The sequence below is a fragment of the Neophocaena asiaeorientalis genome, unplaced genomic scaffold (assembly GCF_003031525.2).
Source record: "Neophocaena asiaeorientalis asiaeorientalis breed wild unplaced genomic scaffold, Neophocaena_asiaeorientalis_V1.1 scaffold14, whole genome shotgun sequence".
Lineage (NCBI taxonomy): Eukaryota > Metazoa > Chordata > Mammalia > Artiodactyla > Phocoenidae > Neophocaena > Neophocaena asiaeorientalis.
Genome location: NW_020175192.1, coordinates 1,393,159 through 1,403,107, shown reverse-complemented (window position 1 = coordinate 1,403,107; position 9,949 = coordinate 1,393,159). Strand labels below are relative to the sequence as shown.

The window sequence follows — 9,949 nt, the reverse complement described above, 5'->3', positions numbered from 1 at the left end:
GGGCCGGGGGCGCAGCGGGAGCGCGCGGGAGGCGGCGGGCGCGGGAGCTGGCGGCCGAGGCGCTGGGTCGGATCTCGAGCGAGCCTCCCCGGCCCGCTGGGCGGTTCCGCTTCCATGGTGACGGGCGGAGCGCCGGGGCTGCGGTCTGCAGGGGCGCCCCGGGCGAGGTCGGCGGCCTGGGAGGGCTCGGGGGGATCGGTGCTCATGTCCGGCAGGGAGGAGAGGAGAGGTGAACCTCGGCTCAGCGAGCGTTTCCCCAGCTTGCCTGGTCTCCGAGCTCGCCAGGGAAGTGGAAAAAAAAAAGGCAAATTCCAGGGCCTCCCGCTAGACTCCTTGGACGAGGACCCAGGGCCCTAGAAGATCTCAGTCCCAAGCCCCTCCCCAGGGGATGCTGTGGTCGAAGGTCAGCCCTTGGGATCAGCCAAGGGCCGCAAACCCGGTTCGGTCAGTTTTGGGGAAGGTCTCCTTATCACCTGGGTAGCTGGGGGCCACTTGCCTCTGCTCCCTTCATCCCATCACCTTTGTATCAGAACGCGGGGGTTTTGGTGTCAGCGTGTGTGGTTCAAACTGCCCCTCCTCCTCAATCAAATGTTGTAGGGAGAAGACAAAATCAATTTTGAAAAAGCATCTTAGCTGATTACGTTTAATACAGTGTCTCCCCCGCCCCCGAGCTCAGTCTCGTCACTCCCTCCCTTTTATAATCGAGGAACGGACCTCAAGGGGTTACATAATCTGCCCTGTCACAATTTGTCAGAGACTGAACCCGTACAACGCTCTATTTTTGTGCTTTAGCATCAGTTAATACTGATAATTATTGTAGGAAAAAGGTAAGTTTCTAAGCAGTGATTCTGTGTAGTGAGGGAGAGCGTACTAGTAGCGTTCTGCAGCCATCAACTCCCGAACCTACACAGAGCAGTGTTGCCAGGTCAGCCAGGCTTTTAGTGCCACCTGGAGGCCAACTTTGGGCGGGACAGATTCCTACTAAGAACTCCACCTTTATATGATTTGTGGACTCAAGTTTACTTGAAAAGAAAAAAAAAAATTAAGTACACTATGTCTTTTCAGATATGCTCAGCAAAGACACTTACGAGCAGGGAGCTAGAACCAGAAATTTAAGTATTTGGAAATGAAGTAAAAGCCTAATATGCGAGCAGTACAGTTACTTGGGCACTATTGAAACGTGACTTTGTTTGGTTTATTTCCTCACCAAGACATTGTAGACAGGAAGAGGGAATTGTCTGTTGTATGTAATGCTCCTTGAGGCTGCCCTGGTATTTCTTTTTTTTTTTTTTTCTGGTATTTCTTTTTATTTTAAATATTTATTTGCCTGTTTGGTTGCACAGGGCGAGTTGCGGCAGGCGGGCTCCTTAGTTGTGGCACGCAAACTCTTAGTTGCAGCATGCATGTGGGATCTAGTTCCCTGACCAGGGATCGAACCCTGGGCCCCCTGCATTGGGAGCGTGGAGTCTTAACCACTGCACCACGAGGGAAGTCCCTGCCCTGGTATTTGTAAGTTCAGCTGTTGGCAGCTTTTTCTAGAAACTGAGCATCAGTTTCAATTTCGGCGTCATATTGGATGGCTTAGGAATTTCGTCCTTTGTGTTTGTGTGTGTGTGTGTGTGTGTGTGTGTGTGTGTGTGTGTGAGTATGTGAGTGATACAGACTACACACTCATTGGGTTTTTAAAAAGTTTATTGTATTGAACTATAGCTGATTTATAATGTGTTCATTTCTGCTGTATGGCCAAATGATTCAGTTATACATATATATACATTCTTTTTCACATTCTGTTCCATTGTGGTTTATCACAGGATACTGAATATAGTTCCCAGTGCTCTATAGTAGGACCTTGTTGCTTATCCATTCTATAAATAATAGTTTGCATCTGCTAATCCCACAGACTCATTGGTTTTTTTAAAAAATGCTCAAATAATGTAAAAAGGTACAAAGATGTCAGAATCCCCTGGCCTTACACTCACAGTGTCTGTTGCTGCTGTTTTGAGGAGGATAATAAGTGTTGATGAGGGTGTGGAGAAAAGGGAACCCTCCTACACTGTTGGTGGGAATGTAAATTGGTGCAGCCACTATGGAGCACAGTTTGGAGGTTCCTCAAAAAACTAAAAATAGAACTGCCATATGATCCAGCAATTCCACTCCTGGGTATGTAACTGAAGAAAATGAAAACATTAATTCAAAAAGATACGTGCACCCAGTGTTCATAGCAGCATTGTTTACAATAGCCAAGATATGGAAGCAACCTAAGTGTCCATCAACAGATGAATGGATAAAGATGTGGTACATATATACAATGGAATATTACTCAGCCATAAAAAAAGAATGAATGAAATAATGCCATTTGCAGCAACATGGATATGAGGGTATTATACTAAGTGAAATAGGTGAGAGAAAGGCAAATACTGTATTGTAATTTATATGTGGAATCTAAAAATAAAATGAATGAATATAACAAAACAGAAATAGACTCACAGATATAGAGAACAAACTAGTGGTTACCAGTGGGGAAAGGAAAGGGGGAGGGGCAAGAACGAGGGTAGAGGATTAAGAGATACAAACTGCTATGTATAAAATAAACTACAAGGATATATTGTATAGCATGAGGGATATGGCCGATATTTTATAGTAACTTTAAATGGAGTATAATCTATAAAAATTTTGAATCACTATGTAGTACACCTGAAACTAATATATTGTAAATCAGCTATACCTCAATTTAAAAAATACAAAAAATAAATCATACTGGTTGGGCAGAGATTCTGATTTAATAGGTCTGGGGTGGAGCCAGGGCATTGGTATTTTTTTGTTTTGTTTTGTTTTTAAATTATGTATTAATTTATTTATGTTATTATTTTATTTATTTATTTATATTTTATTTTTGGCCGCGTTGGGTCTTTGTTGCTGCATGCGGGCTTTCTGTAGTTGCAGCGAGCGGGGGTTACTCTTCATTGCAATGTGTGGGCTTCTCATTGCAGTGGCTTCTCTTGTTGTGGAGCATGGGCTCTAGGCACACGGGCTTCAGTAGCTGTGACATGTGGGCTCAGTAGTTGTGGCTCCTGGGCTCTAGAGCGCAGGCTCAGCAGTTGTGGCACACAGACTTAGTTGCTCCGCGGCATGTGGGATCTTCCTGGACCAGGACTCGAACCCATGTCCCCTGCATCGGCAGGGGGATTCTTAACCACTGCATCACCAGGGAAGTCTGGTTTTGTGTTTTTTTTAGCTTGCCAGGTAATTCTGATGTTCAGCTAGCATTAACCCTTCATACAACCTTATATAAAATAATATTGATGACAATTAAGAGCCTTCAAAGTCTGAAATTCACATGGAAAGATTAAGCATGAAACAAGAACCGTATTCCACCCACCACTGAAGACTCATAGAAGTATGAATAAAAACAGTAGTTACTACAGCTCTGAAGGGATGATGCTGTATAGAACAATTACGGAGGAAACAGTCAACAGCTAGTGACTATAAATTTGCAAATGGAAGCTCTCAAACCTGAACAAGGGAGATGAAAAAGAAATACTTGAAAACATTATGACAAGTATGACAAAGGATTTAATATCACAGGGGCTAAGTGGTTAAATAAACATTCCAACAATTCACAGGAAAGGAAAGTACTGATAGTCAACATTTGGAAAACATGTTCGAACTTGCTAATTGTCAGTTCAGAACTAAAATTATAAGGAAATTATATTTTCTATACATCGGGCTAAAACGCAAGGGAAAAATTTAAACTGGCCCAGCTGCTAGGGAACAGATCTGCTTAGTCTCAGGAGACTGGGAGCATAGAGGTTAGGTGCTGGCCAGACTGGTGAGTCGGTCTGGTGGGTGACCTCTCCAGGCCTCCCGTACCTCATCCGGAGGCTGGAGACACCAGCAGCTGTTTCACGAGGCTGTTGGGACCTGGAGCACAGTAAGTGTGTCGTTTTCGGTGTCACCTGGGAGCCGATGAACACCACAGTTGTTTTTATAAACCGGCACAGCTAAATTGTGAGAGGAATTTGGCTAAACATATCAAAAACTATTTAAAAAGCTATTTTTGATTGAAAATTTCACTCCTGGAAGTTCATTCTTAAGGAACTATGTTGAAAGAAGAGCATGTTGATTTTCAGATGTCTATAGCACCGTTTTTATATAGGATATAGCATCATTTCTTATAATTGGAAAAAAGGGGAGTGGGGGGGAATTGGAAATAAGGTTAAATGAAAAGAGAAGAAACAACTTTTCAAAATATTTCACCACATGTTCCTGATTCTGACGAAGCCCCTCTTGTCCCCTGCACTGGTTGGATGTGGCCCAGGTCATTATAATCATCATTTGTCGAACACTTACTTTGTTTGAGGTTCTCTGTCAAGCACTTTGCTTGTGTTATCAATTTTAGCCTCCCCAGCAATCCTCCGAAGCACACACTGTTATGACCCCTAATTTATTGATGAGGATGCTGAGGCAGGGTGGGGTCCAGATTCAAGTTGGCCCAACGTGGAGTCCACACACTTAACCCACCACGTTATACTCCTGGTCTCAAACGCTGCTTCTGCTGGCCGCTCACCATAGGGCGACCAAAGAACAGAAAAAGTGATTGATAAAGCTTTGTTTAGCCTGGAAGGGAAAAAAAGCCTCAGTAGATTATTAAAAGTTATATACTCTGTGTTTTCGCTTCACTGAGAGCTAAATAAGGGTAAATTAGGATGAACGCTAAAAATGAGGGATTTAGGCTGGCTGCAGTGAAGAATTTTCTGAATTAACCAGATGAGGTACTGGGGAGCCCTGAATTAAACTTTCATATTACAAAATAAGAGAGGCTAGATTATTGCCTTTCTGGTTGTGTTATTAAATAGTTTCCATTAACCCTTATCAGACAAAGACAAATATCATATGATATCACTTATATGTGGAATCTAAAAATAAATGATACAAATGAACTTATTTACAAAACAGAAATAGACTCACAAACTTTGAAAACAAACTAATGGTTACCAAAGGGGAAATGTGTGTGGGGAGGAATAAATTAGGAGTTTGGGATTAACATATACGCACTACTATATATATGTATATATAATAGATAATTAACAAGGCCCTACTGTGTAGCACAGGGGACTCAGTATTCTGTAATAAGCTACATGGGAAAAGAATCTGAAAAAGAATGGATATATGGGGACTTCCCTGGTGGTGCAGTGGATAAGACTCTGTACTCCCAATGCAGGGGGCCTGGGTTCGATCCCTGGTCAGGGAACTAGATCCCACATGCATGCTGCAAGTAAGAGTTCACATGCCACAACTAAGGAGCCCACCTGCTGCAACTGAGGAGCCCACGTGCTGCAACTAAGGAGCTGGCGAGCTGCAACTAAGGAGGCCACCTGCCACAACTAAGACCCGGTGCAACCAAATTAATTAATTAATTCAAAAAATAAAGAATGGATATATGTATATGTATAATGGAATCACTTTGCTCTACACCTGAAACTAACACAACATTGTAAATCAACTAGACTCCAGTATAAAATAAAAAATTAAAGAAAGTTTCCCTTTTTTTCTTTTGCCTAGAAGCTAGATGGTGATTTCTCTTTCATATAATATAACAGATATGGCCCAGTTGATCTGGATGAAACACTTTGCTTTAACTTTAGCCAATAATAGTTCACTGTTTTCCTACCAAACTGGCAGACTGAAAGGTAGAAGATGCATCATCCTTATGGTACCCTGAGAGCATCTGGTAAAGTGATGAGCTCTAAGCCCAGGGAATATGGAGCAGTGGCTCTTTCTGCCCTTCAGACTTACCCTCTCTCCTTCTCCGCCTCACGTCTGCCATGGAAACCAGGAGATGCAGAACTCCAAACAAAAGTGACATCAGGCAGAGCTTCTCGGACTGTAAAGGGCGTGCGGATCCCCCAGGAACACTGCTGCTCTGTGCGTCCTGACTCCCTAGTCTGGGGTCCTGCAGGTCTTAAGAGCTGCCCATCCCAGCTCAGAGCTGAGTGATGTGGGCCAGGAAAGTTGGAGCTTTGGAATCACGCAGATTGGGTTCATGTCAGTGATTTCACTGAAAACCTCTGTGGCCATGGGCAGTTATGTAATTTTTGTGGGCCTTAATTTCTTCATCCGTAGGATGGAGAAAATACCTAGCTCATGAGGTTGTCATTATCAAATAGAAGTTACATGGAAACAACTAAACTCGGTGCCCCTCACACCTTAGTACTTGGTGATTGTAAGATGCGAATGGTGTTGATTGAATCCTTGTTTGTAGTAGAGGCATGTGTGTGGAAGGGAACTGGGTGCGTGTGTGCATGTGCACATCCGTGTGGACACGGCATGGGGGACGAGAGACCCCAGGCGTTTGAGAAGCGCTCCTGAGAAGCCACTTTCCACTCTGATGCACTTTGTCTCTGACACATCTTTCAGGTGCCTAGTTTTTCTTTTTCTTTTTTTTTTTTTTCTAATTCTTACCAGACGTAGGAAAAGAAAGGCCCTTGGAGCTGAAGATGGACCAGGCTTTGCTGCTCATCCATAATGAACTGCCTGGGACAAACTTGACCATCTACTGGAATTTCGATTGCTGTTATCATGTAGGTGCTGCGTGCTTGCTCACAGTTGTGTTTGCTTTGGGGCTGGTTTGATATGGCGCCAGTGCTGTCAGACCTGAAGCCCTTCACATGTTAGCCTCAGCTTTACAGGTGAGGAAACAAACAGGCTAGACAAAGACTCAGAAGAAATTCCATCATGGAGGATGCCTAGCAATGGGCAGCATCCCTTTTTTATCTTTTCCCTGCCCATCTTTTTCAAACCAGTTTCTGTGATGAGTAAAATTGATAAACATGTTTTTAAAAAACATGTTTTAAAAAAAAAACATGTTTTTTTGTTTTTTGTTTTTTTTTAATGTGACGAGCATTCTTTCATTCCAGAATAAGAGCATAAACCAGATCCGGGCCACTTGCTCCTTTCTGCCACCTCTTATAGCCTGTACCCTCAGAGCCATTAATCAAGGGGCCTAGAGTGGGACAGTGCAGCCACACCACTGGTTTCAAGTTGCAGAGGGGTGATGCACTAGGATGGGGTCTCAGCAGGATTTCACACTCCCTTTTGGAGTCCATTCAATTTGATCCCTTATGAAGCCTGAAGTGATAGACGTGTTTTGACTCCTCTGCCCACTGCATAACCCTCCTGCTGGACCAGAGAAGGAAGGCGTGAGACACGGGGCGGGGGCGGGCAGGGCGGGGCGGCTGAGGCCCTTCTGAGGATAAAGGATTTTATCTGAAGGTGTTCCTCCTACGCTAGACCTTGTTGCTTTTTAAGGACAGGGCTATTCTTCCATCTAAAATGAAATAGTCTTTACTTCCAGATTGAGAGCTTCAACGTACCACCTTCAGAGGAGGAATTTTAATGGATAGTGACCTGTTTAGTGTAAATAGCTTTTTAAAAAAGAAAACAAATTTTAAAAGTCCCCAGTGTGGGTATCAGCTAGAAGATGATGGAGCAGTACATGACACCTCCTGTAAAGTTAAGTGAAACACAGAACATCGGTAATATTGAAAAGGTAGGTCAAGACCAAGAAAACAAGAGGGACCTAAAAGGACCTTAAATTAAGTAGAAAAAATCAATAACTTCAAAAATATCTGTAATGTATTTAACAAAACATCAATCATTGTCAAACGAGACTAAACACAAACGGCAGAGATTATACTTTCTGCAATTTCCTACCTCTGCATAACAAAAAAATACTAATAGGAGAGAGAATACAGACGTAAATGTCATAGAAAAATCTTTGACCTGGCCAAAGCAGTTCTTATGAAAATTTGTGTCTAAATGTTTCTAACAGTAAAGATAATGTTAATACAAGTTGCAGCTGCTGTTTACTGAGGGCCTGCTCTGTTTTAGATACGTTATATCTCATTTAATCCTCACAGCAATCCAGGAAATACCTGGATTCTGCAGATGGTGATGCTGAGATTAAGAGCAGGAAAGTGACTTTATCCCAGGTCCCCCCGCTGTCACGTGGCAGCGCTGGGGTCCTCACCCCTCAGTCTAGCTTCAGAGTGTGTCCGCTTTCCTTTCTGGATCCTGCTGTATGTTAATCAGGAAGAAAAGGGGAAATGAAAAGCTACTGAGTAAGGATCTCAAGGTCTTGGAAAGCAGTGTCATCATCCAAACAAGAAAAAAGGAAGCAATAAAAACAGTAACTGTGGAAACTGCAAAATGAGAAAAAAAATGGGAATAAGAATGAGCCAAGAGATGGTTTTCTAAAATAAAAGTCACACATACTCTGTAATGGCCTCTATGGGAAAAGAGCCTAAACAAAGAAAAAGAGCGGATGTAGGTATACGTGTAAGTGATTCACGTTGCTGTACACCTGAAACTATAACACAGCATTGTAAATCAACAATACTCCAATAAAAATTTGAAAAATTAAAAAATAAATAAAAGTCAGACAATTGATAAATTATTGATACATTTAAGGGAACAATGGGGATTAATAAAATTAGAAATTATATGTCAACAGAAATTGAAATAATTATGGTCCAATGAACAGTTAAGACTGATCAATTTAAAGTACAAAAATTGATTGATTTCCTTCAAAAAATATAATATGAAGATTGATTCAAGAAATTGAGGACATAGATCAGCAACTGATTAAGGAATCTGGAGAGTTGTAATGAATTCCTCTACCTAAAAATAGGTCATTTTCTCCTGCATTTTCAAATAATAAATAATTCTTAATCTATATAAACTGACCCTAAATATAACAACAATAAAAAAAATGATGGCTTGGTATCTGATTCATTCCGCAGGGTGTTGATCTTAAAATCTAGCCAAGACATGACAGAAGATGCAGGTCAATCTTTCTAATTAATGTGGGTGTAAAAATCTTAAATAAATTATCAGGTAGGATAAGTTGGCATATTGAGAGATTTATGATGACTTATATTTTCATCTTGAGGAATCTATAAGAGGTCATATATATGGACAATGATAAAATTTTAATGGGAAAATTATAGGCTAAATGGAGAAATAGCCAATGCATGCTGATGTGACACCTAAACGTAGGAAAAATGGCAATGCTTCCCAAATTAATTTATACATTCAACACAGTTGCTTGTGGGTACTTTATAGAAGCTGCATAAAAATAATTCCAAAATGTCTATGAAAAAGTAAGTGTGCAAGAGAATCAGAGGATGGCCCCAAAGGAGAATGGACAGTACGGAGACTTGCTGTACCAGATAAGAAGTATCACAGAGCACGGTCGTGAACGTAGCCAAAAAAGATAAATGAAGACCAATGGGCCAAACGAAGTATAAGAAGTAGAATCTAATTTACGTAAGAATTTAACAGCTAAAACCATGGGAAAGGTATTTAGAATTATGGGATACCATCTATCAAATACCCCAAGTGGATTCAAGTAAAAAAAAAACAAAACCCACAAATTTAACAAATACTAAAAAATGCAGAATACATTGTTAAACTCATGAAGCCATAGAAGAAATAACAAACCAGAGTAGTATGACTCTGTAAAACTTTAAAAACAGCAACATAATAAGATGAAAGCACTAGAGTGGGGAAGCGTTTGAGAGAGTTAGAAGTTTCATGTTACAGTGTACGAGGACAGATTTCTAAGATTCTGTTTGAGGGAATTGAGTGTCTACCAGGTGGTTCACACCATAAGGAACATAAAAGAGCAAAAGAAAATTGAATTATTTAATCTACTTCTAATTTAAAATGTAATCTTAATGCTGTGGTATCATAAACACCTAGTACCTGAACAAAAGGAAGAATGATATGAAGTCCTGGTAAGTCTGATGAGAAATAAATCTATTGTAATTTCTCTTATGTGAGTGCTATTTGGCCACGTGTAACAAGAACCATTAAAATGATTATTTTTTTAATCCAGTAATCTCATTTTTGGAAATTTGTCTTAGGGAAAGAATTTAAAGGAATAAGA

General features: G+C 41.1%; 1 protein-coding gene across 1 annotated transcript in view; it reads left to right on the top strand.

Moving 5' to 3' along the window:
- The first annotated feature begins 6,442 nt into the window (after positions 1-6,442).
- HGSNAT (heparan-alpha-glucosaminide N-acetyltransferase) overlaps positions 6,443-9,949 on the top strand; it is a 36,409-nt gene continuing 32,902 nt past the window's right edge. The window contains exon 1 of the mRNA XM_024765036.1: positions 6,443-6,581. Within this exon, the coding sequence (XP_024620804.1) occupies positions 6,498-6,581 (84 nt within the window). The 5' untranslated portion in view covers positions 6,443-6,497. The remainder of the gene's footprint in view (positions 6,582-9,949) is intronic.